We start from the raw sequence: 22,789 nt of genomic DNA on the forward strand, positions 1-22,789 counted from the left end.
ACGACCATTTTGGCAACATGAAACTTTCCCCGTATCGCCTCTGGCACTAAATTCCACAGTCAAACTTGTGCAAAGTTTGCAATTCAAATTTCAAGGACATGAATATTTCTGGTTTTACATTAATCTCACAATACAGTTGGCTGTGTTTGGTCCACAGCATTATCTTGGATGAATCTTAGCTTTCATTTGCTTAGAGCCACACATCAACAGAGTGCTCCTTCAACAAAAAAAAAAAAAAACACACAAAAAAAAACAAACATGAAGATCAGACACATATTGAAATGACATCATTAAGAGACAACTGTAGCACTTGAGAAACAAGATGATATTTACAATGGCTGAAAATATTTTTTTTTCCCCAAAGTACAGCCAGCTTTGACCTTTCATCAATGTCACTTCAGGATAATATTTTTTTCTAATTTCTATCCTTACTACCAAATTTGAAAATCACCACATATTTCTAAAGTTAGAGCTAAAATATGTTATTTCACCCCAAGTTCAATGACCTTTGACCATCAACCACAAATAGAAGATATTCATAATGAATCATGATTTGTTCTCCATGGCTGCTACAGAAGTGATATGAAAGCTTCTACACAATCAATCGCTGGCTCCCCTCCAAAGGACTACGAACAGAGGATAAAGGACTACGAACAGAGGATAAAGTGCCTTGCCTACGGGGCACAACCGCTGTAACCAGGGAGCTCAAACCAGGGACTTTGTGATTAATAGTGTGAAGTCTTGTCAACTGAGACACAAGAACTCCTTTCGTGATACACTCTCATCTGCTCATATCACCTTGGATAGCAAACCCAGGTCACCAGTGAAGAAAATTACAATTTGAACTTTCTTTCTTACAAATGTTGTGATAATTCACAAAGTCTGGGAGAGAGAAGGACACACAAGCAGACAACTCGAACACACCATTTCTCCACCATCCTTTGGGCCTGAGGCACAGGATCGAAATACTAGCTCTTCCAAGCTTTTCAATTCCAAGTAGTGCTTTCGTAATGCGTCACCTGATATGACATACACTGAAACGTATCAAGTGATCCGATGCATCTACAGTCAAGCTTCAGCTTTGTCAAAGCCCATTGCCATAGCAACTGCAAGAAGGTTGCTATACAAGATAGAGTCAAGCCACCAGTGTAAGGCAAGCCTCAGCAAGAGGGCCATTGGAAACTCATCCAAATTTTTTGACTTACAAATACACTCTGTGAAATATCAAATTTCGCCTTCAGCAATTGGTAGCAAGAAGTCACAACCAATCAGCAGTGTCCAGTTCGAAGAAGCTTTTGGTTGCATCATGCATGTCATATTGCTGGCTGATTGGCTATTGTTGCAATTCCGACGACTACCTGAATTACTCCAGTGACTGAAATGTTCAATAGGAATGGTGCACTGGATAGACTTCATCCAAGCTCATTTATATTTTTGGAATTCTCCGATCTCAAAAGGCCCTTGTGCTGGCACGTTTGGCCATGCCTGGCTTCGCTTGCCATTGCGGGCATTAAAAATAGCATGTGGCCGTTGACAAAGGCTAGTCTAGAGTAGGAACAAAAAAGCATTTTACATAATTATAGACCCAGGTGCAATGGGTCTCAGATGCTTGAATCTCATTTCATCACTTATCAAGCCTCCTTGGTAATTTATCTCAAGAACATTTATGAAATAAACAGTTTGATGTGGATGTGCATATTTTTTTTTTCTCACTAAGAAATGTTTTGTTTTGAATTTCATATCTTTTTATACATCACTGATGTCCACTATGCTCACTGGAATCATTGAGTCCTCCTGCCATCCATTGGATGGTTCCGGTCTTGCTGACACAGATCAATGTGTCACTTTTGAATATCAAAAGAATAAAGAACATGTGAAATTTTATACACATCCTCATCCAAACCTGTTTGGCCTCCTTAAATTTAAGAACCAAATATTATTTACAGTTATCCTAATTTGAACACAAACTGAAATTTCTACCATTTTTATTAATATTGCTTCGTCTCTTATTTCATTTGAATTTGGGCTTGACCCATGATTCCTCATTTTTCTCCCTTATTTTTTGTCTTTATTGATATATTGGGCTTCAGAGATATTATAGAGATCAAAGGTTCACTTTTGCAACTCAATTAATGTATCTAATCGTGTTAAATTTGTCTTTTGTTCTTATTGTTATATGGAGGAGCACATGCGCATGAATGACAACTTGTTCATATTTGCAATTTTTGCTTTTGTGCCTTGGAAGAGAAAAACAAAGGTGTTCACTCATGCATAAAGTTTCCCATTTTATTGACCTACTAGGCTGATAGCCAATTAAATAACCTTTGATATGGTATATAATACATTAACTTTCAGCCAAATATTTTATGAGAAATATAAACTTGAAAAAGTGTTTACTTTCTTTTTTTGCTGAGTGTATTTGGTGACATCATAAGTCTTTCACAGAAATAGGACAATGTATTATTCATCCACTGAGACATTTAACCAGGGCTGCCTTGCCTGTTCAATTCCTCCTCTGGCACCACGACAAACAATACATCAAAGACAAAAATCATAAAAATGCTTGAAAAGAAGCAAAACTGAACAATACTAAGCATTCAAAAACAAACAAACAAACTTTTCAACAACAACAATAAAATCCCATGCGTATTTGAAAACACACGGATGAATGCTGCGACTTGATAATGGAAAGGTTGGATGGTACCCAGGAGTTACGTTTTGAGCTCTTACAAATTGGCACACACACACACACACACACACACCACATACCAAATTAAAAAATACTTATTGGTGGGCAAAAAAAAAAAGAGTAATCACAACAGTACAGCATGTCAGGACACACGCAAAATATTTGCAAGACACGTGCCGAACATGCGCTACAAGTCCACAAGATATTCAGCACTAGCATATCTTCTAAATCTCTCCATCTCTCTTTCTTCGCACCGTCCTTCACCTGTTATGTCAGCATATATGACGGCTAATCTACTTGCCCTTGGCATACTATTTTCTCCCACCTAGAAAATCTTCCATTGCCTGGTCACACTCCACAAAGCAAAATCAGTGCCACAGATCTGTTGAAAGATTCATCGTTGTGCCCTCTGATGTGTCAAAGTTAGCATGATTGCATTGTTTCCTTCCACGCTTCTGCACTGCATTACCAAGTGAGTGATGAGCGAGTGATCCCTTTTATCCTTTTGCTGTAGCTGGATGCTCAAAAATATGCACATGGCAGAGAATCACTTGCGATGTAAATTATGGCAGGGTGAGATAACGTTTTTGCCCATGTGGATGGCCAGGCTTTCTGACAGATATGGATCTCTCTAGTTGAATCAAACGGGGAAAAAGCACTATACTGGTAATTCTCGCTATTAAATATCATGAGCGTAAGTTTGGAAACATTTAATTGTTGCTCATGTTCCACGTGAAGTATTTGTGTATGTAACATGTACGTGTAAAATTTGCTCACTAGCACGCCTGAACGCCAATATTACGAGAATGGATTCATGCACCCCTGCCCTGGATCTGTATTAATACCAGTGCGAGAGAGAGTACAAGCATTTGTGCGTCCACGTGATCGATATGCCTGAGTTGCTGCCGTGATCTTCACAGTTCACTTGGTATTGGCTGCCATAAACTGATTTGTTTTCTTCAAGCAGTCTCCAGTCGGTCTTTACCTTCAGCTCTATCATTGTCATCATTCTATTATCACTATTATATATCATCCATAATATTTTGCCATCATTCTTGCATTGAAAATTCCAATAATTTGCATTCTGTATCTCTCAAGCAGCGCTGTGCCATTTCACGTCCAAAGTTTCACATTGAATGATAAATCTTATTGATGAATTTCCCTGAAAGAATAAAAGAAAGAAAAGACAAGCAAGTCTTCAGCAACAGAAAAATCAGTGTTGCAGTACTTAGATAACATCTTGTTGCTTCTGGCCGAATTTACACAACTCTCCCCCTGGTGATGGATTCTCATTCATATTTCAATCTTCACTATCAATCTTCAAATCTTGCATATTAACAGGACTGCACCACAGTGGCTTAATCTAAATTGCAGACTACAACCTCACGCAGATTTTTTTAAAAAAAGAAAAAAAGGGGGCAGCTGTCCCACATGCTGATGTAGATCGTCACATATTCACAAATTCTGGAGCTGTGACGATAGAGATCACATGATGTATCTCCACCAAGCTGAGCCAATATCCATCTCGATTGAATCCATTTCGAGAAGAAATCGTGGATTTACATACGAGGTTCACTCCGGGGATTATTCCACACACATAAAGATGTTGAATAAAGCAGTGGATAACATAATGAAGATCTCTACAGGAGTGTCTGCATCTGGTCTGCATCTCCCGAAAGGACTTGTGCCGATTTCCCCTATCACGATTTGTGCCAAAATTGAAATCGCAGTAATCGTGGAGATCTCATTAGATCTCATCAGATATTAAGGTCAGTTGTGGCAATGGCATTGATCGTAGGAAAGGTTTGGATGGTTCAAAATCAACATGATTAATTATCAATCCGGATCATCGCATCAGATCGTCTTTGATTGTTTCAAAACATGACAGACAGGTCACATCTAATTGCGCTTCTCAATATAAATGTTATCAATATCATTTCCAAGGCATGAAATTAAATTGGTTTATCATATTTTGAATTATCTTGAATTATATTATTACATTATATAACTGTCATTATAATGCATTCATTGATTTTGTATCCACTATGTGCCACATTATTCAGTACTATGCTCGGTAAACTTGGAAATGTGTAAAATGTAGATATAAAACAATCTAAAATAAATAAATAAACTTCCAATACTACAACAAAATATGAGATACATGTAAACATTTTAGAATAAGATGGCATATAAATATTAACGTACCAGTACTTGTACATATGAAAAAAGTATACTAAAAGCAATTCTATTTAGCAAACTGCCTTTTAACACATAAAAGGGACATTAAGCATATCATGTTCAACATTCAAAGAGATTTTGTAACAAATTTTAGAGGAAGGAGCAGGCATATGATTGGTATGCCTTTCTAGCCTCATTTTAACAGATCTTCTCCCCTGGCGCACCTGGGCACACCCGGGTGTTCGCCGGCAAAGATTATATTCCACAGATTTCATAAAACCCAGGTGAAACGCCGAGTGCCCCGTTTTAACAGGCACTGCTCGAAAACCTTCTCCGGGGAGGATACGCTCTCCTTGGCCAATCACACTACAGATACGCTGAAAATTAAGCATTTCACATCGTTGTCATTGCACTAGCATGTGATTGCATAGGAACTGCAAATTGTACTGTCCACATCAGAACAAACTTATACATGCAGACATAATGCATAGTATCTCGTAACACAGAATGTGTATCATCAAGAACTCAACAACACAAAAACACCACAAGCCAGAAGGACTGGAAGACATACAATGAATGACATTGACAAATAAACAAACAACAACATATAAACTACATGTACCCTCAATTGAGAGCATGTAATGATATACCGCTTTCATGCCTACAGCAAAACTGAATATGCGCGAGTTATGTCACGCTATACTTTCATAATATCAGTCCAATAACTCCGGTGCTATTACAGAACTGCCCGTCGAGCCGGGTCAACAAAATACAAGCAAAATGACGACCATGAGGGGAGAGCCTCCAATGTAAGTCCCGATGTTCTGGCCAGATAACACCTCATTAGCGATATATCATTCATGATATGCAACCCTTGCTCTTGGCTAGTCTGATAAACATCTACACTTGGACTGCACGAATACTCAAGAATTTCTCACGAAGGGCGAGTAAAGATTTCGTGTGAGATGAAACTAATTTTGTGTGGTATCCCGTTGAAATAAATGAGAAATTCATCTATTCCAGTTGGGGGTAATGCTCAGCCTGCTTTGATAAAGCATTTGACCAGGAAACAACCATGCAATGCCCATTAATGACCACAACTGTTAACTAGAAAAGTACTCCTAGAGCGCAGACTTGCCAATCAGCTCATTTCCACCCATTATACACACATGCTGAAAATTGCCCAATTTTTCAAAATAGAAGCCTTTTTTTTACGCCATCAGCTTCCAGCTACATGGTGCCTCACCCCGAGCAGAGCCAGCACTTTAAAGCAAGTATGCAAACCTCAAATACACGCAGCTTGAACCCCCAAGTTCATTGTCCCTATCTGCCAAAAGACTAAAATATCATTCAGAAATCCATACTAATTCCCGCATCACTACCAAAATTTGAACATCTGTTCCTTGTATCATTATCAACTTTTCCTGCAAGTTTCATTCAAACCCGAACTCATCCCGAACTCGGTACCAAGACTTATCAAGTACAAAGATGGCCCTAAAGATTCCCCCGGTTCTCTGAAAACACTGAGGTTGTCAGATTTGCATAAAGTGTAGGTCGTACAGTCTTTAGTGCATAGAATGATGTTCTATGGAGGCAGCTATTCTGTCCATTACGTCTATTGTAAAATGTATGTTTAGAATAAAAGACAAAATTGCTATCACAGAGACGTAACTATTATAAACGACACACTATATAGATCCTTTGCTCGAGATAACAAAGTCAAATAATGTGAGTTATTTTATTTCATGCTGTTTTAGAAGGCCAAAAATACTCAAATGACGAGCTCCTTTTCGCACGCCACGGAAATGTGTGCTGGCGGAAAAACGAAAATCGCAAATCAGCAATTTTTGTGTTTTACGGTTTCTTTTGGGTGGTGGTGCTTTTTGCTTTGTTTCATTTCAAATCTGCCTACAAATCTAGGCCAAAAACTCAATTCACATCACTTGTTCATACTGTGCCTTTTGAGTTTCGGAATGAAAATACATGCCAATTTCCTTCTCATATATTGTCTGTACAATCCGTATAATACTGTGAGAATGTTTTACGTACGTCATGAGTGAGCCAATTGATATCAAACTCTGTTCTTTGAATGTGAGGGGACTTGGAAACCCCTTTAAAAGACGATGCGTTTTTAATTGGATAAGAAATTCAGATTATCATGTGATTTTCTTACAAGAAACGCATTCTTCACCAGATTCAGAAAAAAGATGGTGTCAAGAATGGGGATATAAAATCATATTCAACCATGGTCGATCTGACAGTGCAGGAGTATGTATGCTTCTGAAACCTTCTGCAACTTTTGAAATAGTAAACACTGTTAGAGATGACAATGGTAGAATATTGTTGGTCGTCCTGAAATTAAATGCAAATTTGTTAACACTCGGTAATATTTACGGCCCCAATAATGACAACGATAGTTTTTTTGCTGATCTGCATAAGCTACTTGCAATGCACGGGGAAGAACCATATGTAATCGGTGGTGATTTTAATACAATTTTAGATGCTAAGTTAGATAAATTTCCGAATTTGATCCAAAATCATCCACGATGCTTCAAGGCCATAACTGATATAATGTTAGATTTTGATTTGATTGATATATGGAGATCCTTTAATTTATCAAAATTGAAATACACTTGGATGTCTCATGACAGTAAGATAGGAAGTCGTATTGATTATTTTTTGATATCCCAAAGCTTAACCACTTCAGTTGAAAAATGTGATATCCGCTTTGGATATAAAACGGACCATTCTTTGATTTCTTTGATGTTAATGAAGTCCGTTGCAAAGCGGGGGCCGGGATTTTGGAAACTCAACACATCTATTTTAGCTTCGGTAAAAAATGTGGAAAAGATACAAAGTGTAGTAGATTTAGTTTTGACTGAAAACAAAGATTCGAACCCAATAAAGACTTGGGAATATTTGAAATACAAAGTAAGACAAAAGTGTATTCAAATTTCAAAAGAAAATAAAAGTGTCCGTCAGAAAAGATTGAGTAAATTAGAATCAGAAATTAATAAATTGCGTAATACAGATAAATTGAATGATAACAATGTGTTATTGAATGATCTGAAAAGGAAAGAAAGGGAATATGAAGAATTACAGGAAGAAGTCGTGCGTGGTATAATTGTCCGCACCAAAGCCAAATGGATTGCTGAAGGTGAACGTAATACTAAGTATTTCTTTAATTTGGAAAAGAGAAATTTTCAAAAGAAGTGTATTTCTCGATTATCTACAAACAATGGCATTTTAACCGATGCAACTGATATTCTTGAAGAAGAAAGGTTATTTTATCTCCGGTTATATACCAAAGACAATCTGAAAAAGTTAGATGTTGATCCAATTAAAAATTTGGTGTTACCTACACTGCATCAGAATGAAGAACGATTCATTGGTGGAAAGATTTCAGAGAAAGAATGTTATGAAACTATAATGTCATTTGCAAACGATAAAACACCGGGATCTGATGGTTTACCCATCGAGTTTTACAAAATATTTTGGTTTCAGATTAGAGATTTGTTATGTTCTATGTATAATAAATGTTTTGAGGAAAAATCTCTTCCACATTCAATGCGAAGAAGCATTATAACTTTGATTCCAAAAAAAAGGTAAAGACCTGTTACTTTTAAAGAACTGGCGTCCAATATCACTTCTTAATAGTGACTACAAGATTTTGGCAAAAATTCTCTCCCAAAGACTTAAAAAGGTTTTACCTTATATAATAAGTAGGGATCAATATGGTTTCCTGAAAGGTAGATACATAGGAGAAATTATACGGTTGTTCATTGATATAAAACATTATTGTGAAATGCATAACATGGAAGGTATTGCTTTAAGCATTGATTTTGAAAAAGCCTTTGATATGTTAGATTGGGATTTCTTATATTATGCTCTTTATACCTTTGGTTTTGATCAGTCTTTTATTCAGTGGGTCAAATTGCTATACTGCAAAATTGAGGGTTGCGTAATAAAGAATGGGTTTTCTTCGAAATCTTTTGATATACAACGTGGAGTGAGACAAGGTTGTCCTTTATCTCCATATCTTTTTATAATTGCAGTTGAGTTACTTGGCTGTTTAATGCGACAAAATGAGGAAATCAAGGGATTAAGAATATACGATATAGATGTGAAAATATGTCAATATGCAGACGACACAATTATGTTTTTGAAGCCGAATGAATTGAATCTAAGAAAATGTATTGGAGTGTTGGATAGTTTTAGAGAAATGTCAGGCCTAAAAATAAACCTTGAGAAATGCAATGTAGTCAGACTTGGAGGTTTTTCAGAAACATTGTGTCGAGACATTCCATTTATTTGGCCAACAGATTTGTTTATGTATCTAGGAATAAAGATTCCCCTCTCTGATTGTACCAACGATTATGATTTGAATTTCAAACCTAAAATTGCAGAAATAAGAGCACTTTTGAATTTGTGGAATTGTAGATCTTTGACACTTTATGGAAAAATTGTTATTATAAAATCTTTGATAATTCCAAAATTGATTTATCCTTTAAGTATATTGCCAAATCCTCCTCCATCTTTCTTTGATGAGGTTCAAAAATTATTCTTTGGGTTTTTATGGAGTTATAAGAACGATAAGATAAAACGTTCTTTGTTGTATAATGATTATGATGAGGGTGGTCTGAAAATGCCGCATCTGCAATCTTTTACCTCTGGTATGAAAATAACTTGGGTAAAGAGGTACCTTGATAAAGAAAATGAGAGTAAACACAAAGTTTTTCTTAGAATGTATGTAACAACTATGGGCGGTGATATGTTCTTTAAATGGAATCTTTCACCTCGGCACCTTATTCTAAATGATAATATTGATATTTTTTGGTACAATGTTCTCTTTGCATGGTGTCATTACAAGTACTACAATCCAGTTAAATTCAAGGAAATTGTTTCACAGCCATTATGGTTTAATTCCCATATTTTAGTTGATGGTCAGCCTATTTATTCTAGAAATTTGTTTGAATCAAACATGATTTACATAGGAAATATTATCAACCCTGATGGTTCCTTCATGAATTATGACCAAATATCACAGAAATTTAATCCAGGGTCATTCTTGATTTATTTTTCAATAGTATATGCAATTCCTCAAGAATGGAAATTCACCATAAAACAAAATATGGATTGTCAAAGTGTTGTATTACTTTCGAATCCTTGTGATCTTCTACTGAACAATTTTCTTAAATCCAAAAGAGTTTCAAATTTTTGTTACCCATACTTTGTAAAGAATCATAAAACCACACTTTCAGAGACAGACCATCAAGTAAAATGGGAAACTGATTTACTGTTGAACTTACAAGATTCTTTGTTATGGAAGTCTCGATTTTCTTTGATCTATAGATCATCGATAGAGAACAGAATTCGTAATTTTCAATTTAAGTTCGTACATAGAAAAATCGCTACTCAATATTATCTATGTAAAATAGGTATCAGTGATTCTGCACTTTGTAATTTTTGTGACTCTCATCCACAGACATTATTACATTTATTTCTGAAATGTACCCATGTGTCATCCTTCTGGTATGAAGTATTTCTTTGGCTCAAAGCTAAAAATGTCCGCAATGTTATGTTCACAGATGAAGAAATCTGTTTTGGAACTTTGCATGTTGGAAGGGGACATTTCGTGAATACAATTATCTATTATGCAAAATATTTTATATTTTCTTGTAAAATCAAAAATATCATTCCAACTCTAAATCCGTTTCTGTTTTCTATGAAGCATTTGGAAAATACAGAACGCATCATAGCTATGAAAAAGAATCGTCTAGATTTTCATGTGAGCAAATGGCAAGCTCTTATACCATAGTTTTCTATGTTATACATGTATGTTTTTTTCCATAATGTACTATTCATTATTTTGCATGTATTTGGTATATGAAGCAGCATGTGAATTGTGAAAATAAAGTTGGAAAAAAAAAAAAAAAGTTTCATTCAAACCCATTCACTACTTTTTGATTTATTTTGCAAACAGACAAATCAATGCCCATGAAATACACTTGTAATATTCTCCTCCTTCCTTGGTGGAGGTAAAAAATCAACAAAATCTCTCTACTGTTACATGAAGTTCATTTTGTAATTCATTTTTGGAGAATTTTGGAGAACATTTTGGGGAACTGAATCTTACAGATCCATCTACATAATGTATGTGTTAGTCTCTGGTTTGTGCAAATGCTTTGTGAACCTTTTTGTCAGGCTTTTCAATAGCCCAAGTAAGTTTTACAATGACATGAATCACTGTCTGTCCGCAACTCTATGAGTATTGAAGAAATTAATCAAACATCATTGCTCTTGTTGACAAAATTAAACAAAATAAAATACAATCTTCTTATTTGTGTGCATTGGTAACATATCACACAGAGTATAAAACAAAACAAAACAAAACAAAACAAAATGTCTAAAAAACATAAAATACTCATCAAGTTCTTACCTGTCAGCCTCATCCAGAATTAAAATCTCCACGCTGCCGAGAGAGAAAGTCGGGGCATTGTGCAGATGGTCGATGAGGCGACCTGGGGTTGCTATGACGATATCAGGACCCTTACGCAGGGCTGCCTCCTGAAGTTTAATGTCCAATCCACCTTGAAAAGGAAAAGCATAATGCACCAGGTTTGATGGGCATCTGGTCAGGTAAAAATCATCTGAAGGAAACTTGAGTGCCATCCAGGCTTTTTGTGTTTGTGTGTAACTTTTATCACTTTATTCATTTTGAGATGCTTGCCTGGAGATGCAGGCAAATTTGCTGAGGGAAATTGACTTGTTTTTGCAATGAAAGAACAACAGTTGCTACACGGAGTGTGATAAATCCAGTGCATTATAGATAAGTCTTTGTATGGATGACCTGTCTGACAAATTCACAATTTTGCCCCTCCCTCCCCCTCCACCAAACAAAAGAAGAATGAATACAGAAACAATTGTGAATTCCCAGAAATGCACTTTCTCTTTCTCAAGACAACTACAAACTTTAAGCATGGACCATATCTTTCAAATGTCTTAGAAATCTTTGTCTGAAACAGGGATGCAAGATGCAACTTCAACTCCGCAGATAAGAAAGGCAAGAAATCCAAGCATCTTGCTTTTATGTTAAATAAGTTTGCAAGAACCGCAGCTCTTTTGGTGAAAAGAACTCAAGATACATGTACTAGGTGTTTCAAAAAACATTTCCCACTTTTGATTCTTAATAATTCATAAACTATATATCAGATAACACTGTCAGTGATATGAGTAATAGCTGAATAGTGTACAATTTGGTTGGAGGTGGTTTGAATATGAAAACATAAATCAGTTTCATGAAATCCATTATTAATTTCACAGTTAGGTTCCAGATTTTGCTCTATTTTCAACCCTCTGTACAAAATTTCACTTTGCACAGGGGTCAATGGGTGTGTATGGGAGTGTGTGGTTACTCTAGTAACACCCTGACAATGGTCCTAAACAATGGTTAGGGTTTGAATGCTTCATTATCAATTTATTCATGAGAAATTCCCCTGTCATAACTAGTCTTTATTCAGCCTCTGGCAGTATCTGTGTAAAGTCAAACGCCTGCCGATACTGTCGTTGGGTCTCGACAGTGATCTCCCTACTTCTGAAAAACGAAATTACAATGAATACCTTCTGTTCTATCGTAAACATGGTGACAGGAAGCAAAGAAAATCAATTAGAGTATACACTTGTGTAAATGGAGCCTTAAATAAATCAACTGTGAAACATATCGCCCCAATGATAAATGCTGCTGAACTCTTTACCAAAAATGATTTCTTTTTATCAAAAAGCGAAAAATTTGTCAGACTATTTAATTAGTAGACAGTTGTATTAAAATGAGGAACTTTAGATCATTTATGCTTATTTATATCCCTAATTTAGTGATATGTGAAGCAAAAAATTGAAAATGATTGCCAGCTGGAACGAAATGTGGTGTTTGCAAGCACATGGAAACGTGTGCCTCCTTTTTCCATGTGCATGCAGTTTACCCTTTACTGTGCATGAATCCAGACTAGCAGTGCCCCTGGGGCAATCTACATGAATTATTGATTAAGCATTCATGTGCCTGGGAGCACCAGACTGAGGCCTAGTCAACAGGTGGTTCAGGCATGTCTATTGTTCAGGGCCATTGTCAGCACACACTCACATACACATCATTGGTTCCTGTGCAAAGTTCATTTTTGTACAGAGGTTTAAAATTTGACCAAAATCTGAAACCTTACTTCAAAATCAATCTTAGATTTAATGAAACTGATTTATGCTTTCACATTCAAATTACCTTCAACCAAATTGTACACTATTCAGCTATTATTTATATCAATGACAGTTTTATCGGATGAATAGTTTTTGAGCTATCAATGATCAAAAGTGGGAAATGTTTTTTGAAACACCTAGTACCTTCAAACCCTGCCATGTATCATCAACTTAAAATTAAAACAATACAAACAAACTTGACAGAAATGTTTTACTCTCTCAGTCAAGGTGTTTGTGTGTTTGTTTGTCTATCTATTTGTTTGTTTGTTTGTTGGTTGGTTGGTTTGCATTTAAGTAATCTCTCTTCAAAGTTGTATCATAATTCTGTTGAAGGGTTACAGTCCTCCATGGGAAAATCTCCCCATTACAAAAGGCTTTAAATACATGTCGATGGCAACAAGTATATTAGTACCTCACATGTAGCAACTGGTATCAACCTGACATTTGGGTGCACTTTATTATGTGACTTTCAGTCACTGCAAGTTTTGTGATAATTGCTGTGGATATGGCAACAGCTTTAATGTAGAAAGCTGACGGCAATGGGCATTACCATTTCATAAAACTTTTGTAAAAGTTTTTCCCGGAATAGGTCTGCAATACAGTTCTTTATAGAATGACACTTTTCATAGGGTGCTAATGGTCCTTCCTGTGACCATAGGATGTAAATACCACATTATAAAGTTGTATAATATTGTAGAAAAATTAAGAAATTGTTGTTTACCCAGCTAAATAAAAGATCCTATTCATTTACCCACCACTAACTAACTCCAGAAAATGTTCTTAAATACATGTCATCTGCAATCTGCACACATTGAAACAACACATTGTTTTAAAAAAAAACCAGAAATAAACCATTTCAAGGACGTTTCAAAAGCATGTTTCATACACATCTATTCAGTTACAACATCATTTCAAACTTTCTGAACGCTTGAGCATTTCTGTGTCCATTTGAACATAATAAGGTAGCTTAGTTATTGAAATTTATTGTTTTTCTTTTGATTCAGCAACATTAAAAATGTATAAAAGAACTGCTTCAAACTCAGCTGTCAAACTGATGACTACATGAATTCTTGGAATGGTCATTATGCTTAGGAATTCAGTAATATTGATCAGGGCATATCACCACTTTTCATATGGATAATTGTTTGCACTTCAAAAATGTCGTATGAAGTTGGTGTGATTTCTATGTTGCAAGCTGTCAATACATGATAAACAACAATACAAGTGTATATACTTCACTGGACAGAATATATTCAACAAAATATGTAACATTTTCATTTTTGCACTGATATCACATCAAGAGAGATGGACACAAATTTCCACACAGCAAGAAGTATTCATCATTTGTGGGTACTTCTCTCCAGCTTATCAAATTGGAAAATGACACTGACATACAGGTGTTTTTTTTTTTCCGTGATGGAATTGTTGCACACACATCAATCTGAAAACAATGTAGTCAATGACTGGTGGATACATCTCCCATCAAGCACTCACTACTTCTTTCCTGAGGGCGATCTCCTTGTAGTAGGGCAGATATGTAACAAAAATTGGTCGAAATGCTGACATCCGGCGGAAAGTATGAAATTTTGCATACAGGGGTATTTTGGGGCGCTGATTTCAAATATTGCTGGATCCAAGAGATCTGACCACGGGGTCGGCCGCCATTTTGAATTCCAATATGGCCGCCATCACAAAACAAATTCAAAGATCCCTATCTTCAGTTCTGAATGACCTGTGGCACCAAAATTTGGTACACATGAGCGTTTTGACACATTAAATTTGATGACAGATTGATTCGGAGTGTCTGACAAACATCGAAAGGCCGCCATTTTGAATTCCAACATGGCCGCCTCGACGAAATATTCAAAATCCCTATCTCGATTTCTAAGTGGTGAGTGACCCTGAAATTAGGTGTGAACAAGTATTTTAACATACTGAGTTAAAATATTAACTGATGTGATGTGTCTGACAAACGCAATGCCTGCTATTTTGAATTCCAATGTGGCTACGAAGACAAACATCACGACTAACATTCACGGGCATGTCAAAAAGTGCAGCAAAAAGGAAGCATAATGCACCTTTCACTGACGTCACAATGTAAATACATCAGCGCGCACTCTATCAGTTACAAACGCGCGCTCAATCAGGTAGCCTAATTTACAAACCCGAGATAGAGATTTTCAACACTCCAACATGGCAAATATGTATTAAATTCAAATTGGCTGCCGTGCAGCTTGTCAGACACATCAAATAAGTCTGTTATTGAAGTCATCATATCTTCATGCTTTTATATATAAAAATTCCAATGGCTAATGTCATTCAGAACTGAAGATAGGGATCTTTGACGGCGGCCATATTGGAATTCAAAATGGCGGCCGACCCCGTGATCAGATCTCTTGGATCCGGCAATTTTTGAAATCAGCGCCTCAAAATACCCCTATATGCAAAATTTCATACTTTCTGCCGGATGTGAGCATCTTTTTCACATATCTGCCCCACTATTGACCCAATGCATACACATACACACACACTTTTTTTTTGTTTTCAGTGATCTTTTTATTGATTCCATTTCCTTTGAGAATATAACAATTCAAAAAAAAATTACACACATTCTACATAACATCTGTCATAAATCATGTAAATATTCCTGCAGTTATGAGACATAATCCATAATCCATAAAACAAGAATAATCATTCAATTCATTTTAAGGCGGATATCAAACAGAAGAGAGGAAATAGAATGAATTATCCGATCATTCCTTTTTAACTACAAAACAAACAAGCAGAATTCATACATACAATTGTGAGCAATTTAGCCAAACACTAAAAAAACAGGAAATAAAATTTCTATTATATCAAAAGAACGATGACAACAACAACATAAACCACCCTCATTCCCACCTTTCCACCATTTCCACCTTTCCACACACACATACACACACACATACAAACACACACACACACACACACACACACACACACACACACACACATACACACACACACACACACACATACATACACAATGAATCATTTTCACAGCAATTTCTTACCGACAGCGAGACAGCACTCGACGTTTGTGAACTCGGCCAGTTGCCTCGTGACGTTGAAAATCTGCACCCCGAGCTCCCTGGTTGGGGTGAGCACCAATACCCTCGTGACAGGAGACTGCTTCGGCTTGTACAGCAAGCGCTCAAGAACTGGGAGCATGAACGCTGCTGTCTTTCCTGTCAGACAAGCACAAACATAATACAATCATAGATCTCATTGATGGAGAAAAGCACACACATACAAATGTATGCTGACAGTTTTATAACTACGATACAAGGCACTCCCACTATAGCGAACACAGTTATAACGACATGCCGGTTACAATGAAGTAAAAATTCAAGCCACAGCACTATCCACTCTATGTATTTCTATAGTTTATTGTTCAGTTTAACAAAATTTTGATAAGAAAACTGCCGGTCCTGAGGACTTCGTTATAATGGAAGTCCACTGTACAGCTGTAAAAGAAATTGTTATTGGCATGACAAATCTGTCTACAGCTTTTTGACGAACAAAAAAAAAGTGGACAGACACGATACAATCTTATATTTGCAAAATGAATATTTTCTCTAAAAATCCTTTATTTTACTTGTTATTTAGATATTAGCCATCCAGCTAAAATATCCTTGTGTTCTTGTCGTTCACCTACTGTGAATTTGTTGATTTTTGATAAAGTACATTCACATCTTCATGAGACAGCTAAATGTGGTCACCTCAACTATCATTCAAGTAGACTGAACACTTAGGACTAATGCATGCTAAGAGTTTTCTCATTGCTTCTGATGTCTCTGTCTTCATTATTTTGTTGTGTTTTTGTTTTATACATGTGGCTTGAGCACGCTAGAAGATTCTGCGGCACGCATGAAATAGAGGCAAAAGCCACAACCAACTTGGAGACGAATTTTTGTTCACTTTACGCTTTCCTGCGATTTGAGCTTTGAGAATGAGAACATAATAAAGATCAGAGAACCAGCGACACTAAGTGGCATGTTGGCTGTCAGAGCACCATTCTATTTCCATCATTGTTTCCTCATCATCCTTATCATGCCTTGATGACTTTACTTTGAGCTTCACTTCATGCACAAAGCCCTCACTGCTTCCATGTTCTCACTGTGCGTAGTCATAAAGCTCGGCTTTGACAACTTCACAACTACCGCAGTGCTTCTCCGTAAAGTAATATATGAATCCTGTGCTCGTGAGTACACAGTAAACTCATCTACTGCTTGAAGTCAATAAAAAATCTCCCTTGGTCATCAGTCATTTAGCCTCTGACAAAGATTCTGCTAGGATCCAAAGCTCGGGACCCTTTTGATTCAATTTTACTCCACTGGTTCGCTAATACTGGATAACCAGCTTTCAGATGCTTTTTCTTAATTCTTCTGTATTCTGTTTATTTATTTTTTTTTCATGCCTTTCACTTCATGTAACATGAGTCCCATCAGTGACACATGAAGAACTGCAATCCGAACCCAACACTGACCTGCTGGGGGCACAGAACAAGCAGCCATTCTGTACACATTCGGGTGTCTTTGCGGCTATCCAATGTCACTACAATTTGCGCAGATGCAAGCTGCACTGGCAATCCATCTGTTTTAAGCAACACCTCTGCAATAGCAGTATTCATGCATGCATAATCTCGCCGATAGCCATGATTGTGAACACTTACATGAATATAGATATATGTTGTCAACTCTGTCTCTTGGTTGAGAAAGTTGAGAAGTTAATTGCAATTCTGAACAGACAAATGAGTAAGTTCGAGAGAAAGTGGAAGGACATTTTCAATGGTGAGCGCTCTAATACTTAGTTGTACGGGAAATGATTTTATAGACATTGAGCTTGTTTTAAGTTGAATACTATGATGTGGAGAATGAGGAGAGGTTTTTATTTCTTATTCAGAGATGTAGGTATCAATTGAGAAACAGGAAGCACCAACTACCTTGATTGTGTCAAGAACTGCATTTTTTGAATATACACATAAATTTGGAAAATAAAACTGAATCAAAGATTTTTAAAAAAATAATAATGAATGAGTCCCTTTCTCCCATGGCCCATCATACATACCAAGATAGATGGTGAGAAATCTTAATAGTAAGATGTAACAAAACTTGGACATGGATAAAAAACACACACACACAATGTAAAAATCCCACGTTACGTTATAAACTTTATATTACCTGTTCCTGTGGCTGCACATGCACACACATCCTTTCCTAGGAGAGCAACTGGTATTGTAGCTGACTGGATAGGTGTCGGCGTCACATAGTTCAGAGCACTAACTGCCTGTCAAACCAAAAAAAAAAGAAGGGACAAAACCTATGTGAATAGGAGGCCTTAGTATGATTATTGCATGATTCATATAATAAACCACATTTATGTGAATACTACAAGCAGGTACAGCACAAAACTTCTCCATATAGCACAGGTCATGTTGATTTCTCAGAGTGAAAAATGGAGATAGTAGAGGATCACAACATCTCAAAATTGTATCAACATTACATCCTCTGACTATGAGTATTCAATAACTCTTTTAATGTATGGTTTACTATACTCCAGATTAAACACTTAATTGGGAAAAAAAGTGTTTACTAAAGATGACACACATTGGATCATGAATGAATGTAGTTAGCATTTTTGACAGATCCCCAACAAAAACAAGGAGGTTATTACATCTGTTAGGATTACTCTTGAAAAAAAAAAACACTCATGATTCTGAGATGAAGCTTCAAATCAGCTTTTACTCAAATTCACGCATATTCTGCAGAGAAATTTGAATTTCAAGAGTAATTCCTTCCTTTAAAGCTGATGTGCCCGTCATCAGCTGCACCATCTCTTATATTGATGCACTCACTTGTGTACCATCTAATCTTTCTCTTCTACAACTTAATTGGCAAATGGCAAAATCTTTCTCGTCTACAACTTAATTGGCAAATGACAATCTGTTTTCCTCACAGATGTATCCCACATACATGTACAAGACAAAACCTACATTGTAGCATACTTCAATAATTACAAAGAAACAAGCCCAATTTTTTTTTTTTTTTTTTTTTTTGCGGAGACAAGAAGCTTTAAAGCATTCAGTAATTGGCAAGAAGTACTGTAGAACAAGGAATGTTTCGGGGCACATTAATGCTACTTGAGCCAAGATTCACAAAATTAAAATGCATGCAAAAGTTCTTGTCTGCACCAATGTATAAGCTTTTATTTTTGTGAATTTCACGAATCTCAGTTGGACCGCGAATTTCACAACACGCGAAAACGTCACCATATGCTAAAGTAGCAGTGCGCTTATGTAGGCCTCTGTGTCAGCTCACGAAAACAACATCTCTCAAAAATGTCTGTGACCTCCTCATTCGCAAAAATATCTGCACGCGAAAATAACAGCTTATACAATATTTGCATTGAATGGCAGTGGCAATTCGCAAAAATTTCATGCCGTGAAAAATGCTGTTGGGTCCAATTCGGGAAAATTTCACGCCATGAATATATCTTCCTTTTCACAGTGTGTCAATCAATCTTGCTCCCCTGTGCTGACTTACAAAATCTTATCCATTGATTAAAGGGGAATTCAAGACCAATGAACAGTGAGTCTGAATTGAACAAGTAAAATATGACAAGCACAATTCAGTGAAAATTTGATCACAATTGGATCAAAAGTAAGGAAGGTATGAAATTTCCAGTATTTGGTAATTTTTGTACAACAGTTCTTGAACAGTGGATATGAATACAACTGAAAGAGCTGAACATTTCATTGCCTCCCAATTTTCCATTGATTGCAATTTGCATAAAACAAAGAGACCCGCGGGTCTAGCGCTCACCCGAGTATCGCAGGTTCACCTTTCACGCAGTCACTAATCTAAATCACACACAGCTCTACCAAAATTTGACCAGGAATTCTCAAGTAGAAGATGAAAATGTACATATTAGGGACAAAATTCAGAAGCTCCCCCCCCCCTCCTCATAGTATCATGCTATCATTTCTGGTTCTAGAAAAGAGCACTTTCTTTAAGATTCCTCAAATTGGGGGGATTGAGGCCCCCTGGGGCCTCCCTGGGTGGAGCATGGTGCCCATTTTAACAAATTGAGATCGTAACCCCCAGGGATGCTACAGCTCCTGCCAAGTTTGGCGAATATCCATCATGAGGTTTTCAAGAAGAAGACGAAAATGTACACTTTAGGTCCCAACTTGGACCTCCCCACCCCTCCCCCCTGCCCATAAGGGAGGCACCCCTGGATCTGCTATGAACAAACTTGAAACTACAGTCATTAATGTACTAACTCATAGTATTAACATTAGCTCTATCACTTCTGATTCTAGAAAAGATTTTTAGAGATTCCTTATTTTTTTCCCTTTTTTTTTTGGGGGGGGGGGGGGTTAAGGCCCCCTGGGGGCCTCCTGGGTGGGGCATAGTGCCCATTTTAACAAATTGAGATCTTAACCCCCTAGGAATGCTAGCTGCCCAGTTTGGTGAAAATCAGTCATGGGGTTTTCAAGAAGAAGATGAAAAATGTAAAAAGTTTACGCATGACGCATGAAGACGACGCAAGACGCACAATGGACGACGGACGAAGAATGATCATAATAGCTCACTTGAGCCTTTGGCTCAGCTGAGCTGAAAAGGCATTCAATTTTTCTGGTCTAATTTCAGTACAAACAAGGAAAAGTAGAAATTACGCGGTGCGTAAAATATGTCCCCGCCGGAAGTAGCATTTAGTAGCAAAATGTACAATATCGGTAAAAAATCAAGGTCAAAGGTCAAAGAAGTCAAAGGTCAAAATTCTGTGTAGAAGTGTTGAAGCCCTCACCTAGTGCCATCACATAAAGCAAACGGAATCGAAATCAGGTTAGAAATGGCGAAGGAGTAGCATTTTGTAGCAAAATGTACAATATAGGTCAAAAAATCAAGGTCAAAGGTCAAAGAAGTCAAAGGTCAAAATTCTGTGTAGAAGTTTTGAAGCCCTCACCTAGTGCCATCACATAAAGCAAACGGAATCGAAATCGGGTTAGAAATGGCGAAGGAGTAGCATTTTGTAGCAAAATGTACAATACAGGTCAAAAATCAAGGTCAAAGGTCAAAGAAGTCAAAGGTCAAAATTCTGTGTAGAAGTTTTGAAGCCCTCACCTAGTGCCATCACATAAAGCAAACGGAATCGAAATCGGGTTAGAAATGGCGAAGGAGTAGCATTTTGTAGCAAAATGTACAATATAGGTCAAAGGTCAAGGTCAAAGGTCATGACTGAAATTCTGTGTAGAAGTTTCAAAGCTCCCATGTAGTGCTATCATATAAAGCAAACAGAATCAAAATTGGCTCATAAATGACAGAGAAGTAGCAAATTGAACATTTTGATCACACACGGACGCACACACGGACGGACACACGGACACACACACGTACGGAGCCCGTTTCATAGTCCCCTGCTCGAACTCGTTCGGCGGGGACAAACAAAGCAAAAGTTATTGACATTTAACACAAACAAACAAAATTAATGATGAATGCCAAAGCAAGTATGGTAAAGGTTAATCTTTTAAAAATGGACGCAAGGTAACTTACCCTCAGCAATGGACGCGAGAGATTCATTTCAGTGAAGGACACGGCCTTGTCTTGGTCGGAGACTTCCTCGAAAAATGCCTTATTTTCCTCCACATCGTCCTCGTCTAATCCCGAGCCTGGATAAGGGAGAACACGTGACAGTGGGATAGAAATCAGTCCTTTTGCCCAAGCCTTGTCTCTGATACATTTTACTGTACATTGCTGCCACTAAAAAAAGATATCTACTTGTACATGTATTTATGTGAAGTAATTCGTAGTTCACATATTGGTCAAATAATCATAATATCATCAAAAGTAGTGCTTTGTAAATAAACTGCTGGTGTTGAACTATACGACTTGTAGTCTTGCTGAGCTGAGGTGTGCTCCAGCCATTCTTGCACTGGCCTCCTCAGCTTTGCCTTACAAATTCTTGTACAATTTTGTTTTAACATTAAACAACCTGTAAATGGCAACTGATTTTACAAATAAAAGGGTGAGATTCTATGATACATATTATCTACGGTGTAAGCTCGTAATCATATAAATGAGAATATTCCTGCAAATGCCTTTCATCTCATCAGGCCCCTGCATGTGTACCATACAGGAAAACAAGGATTTTGCTGTAGGTAAGCAGTTATATGGAAGAATTGATGCTCATTAAGTAACATTGCATATACTACCACCCTAAGAAAACCAAAAATATGCACGTTCTAAAGCAAGGCCTGTGTTCAGGCGAGTTTAATGTAGTGATCAGACTCTCTCTCTCTCTCTTTCTCTCTCCTCTCTCTCTGCTTTTCATGGTCCCCAATGATCTCCCTATATGATCTACTTATACAGTTAAATATATCACATACCGGAAATGCATGCAGTTTGTTTTGGTGCTTGATATCACCAGCAATTGAACGAGAGCACAAAGTTTACTTACATTATACCTCTCACACCACTCGTTTGCTGATGGCTCAAAGGCACTGCATATATTGGTATTTTAGTTTGACAAAGCAGAGCTACTTGTGGTTCTACATTCTACAACAAATTTGGATACAGGGAAACCTTATTATAACTTGGATACAACGACGTGCTGCTTCTTCATAAGGTGAAGCTG

The 22,789-nt window shown here is 37.0% G+C and overlaps 1 protein-coding gene across 1 annotated transcript in view; it reads right to left on the bottom strand.

The window, feature by feature from the left end:
• Positions 1 to 22,789, bottom strand: part of LOC139734215 (probable ATP-dependent RNA helicase DDX27) — a 62,696-nt gene that overhangs the window by 27,047 nt on the left and 12,860 nt on the right. Inside the window, exons 4-7 of the mRNA XM_071645018.1 lie at positions 21,709 to 21,812; positions 18,334 to 18,439; positions 16,165 to 16,338; positions 11,307 to 11,457 (exon numbers count right to left, since the gene is read on the bottom strand). Of these exons, the coding sequence (XP_071501119.1) occupies positions 11,307 to 11,457; positions 16,165 to 16,338; positions 18,334 to 18,439; positions 21,709 to 21,812 (535 nt within the window). The remainder of the gene's footprint in view (positions 1 to 11,306; positions 11,458 to 16,164; positions 16,339 to 18,333; positions 18,440 to 21,708; positions 21,813 to 22,789) is intronic.

Source organism: Diadema antillarum, unplaced genomic scaffold, assembly GCF_040938485.1.
Source record: "Diadema antillarum isolate AM-2024a unplaced genomic scaffold, OU_Dant_1.0 seq00000513_RagTag, whole genome shotgun sequence".
NCBI classification, from domain to species: Eukaryota; Metazoa; Echinodermata; class Echinoidea; order Diadematoida; family Diadematidae; genus Diadema; species Diadema antillarum.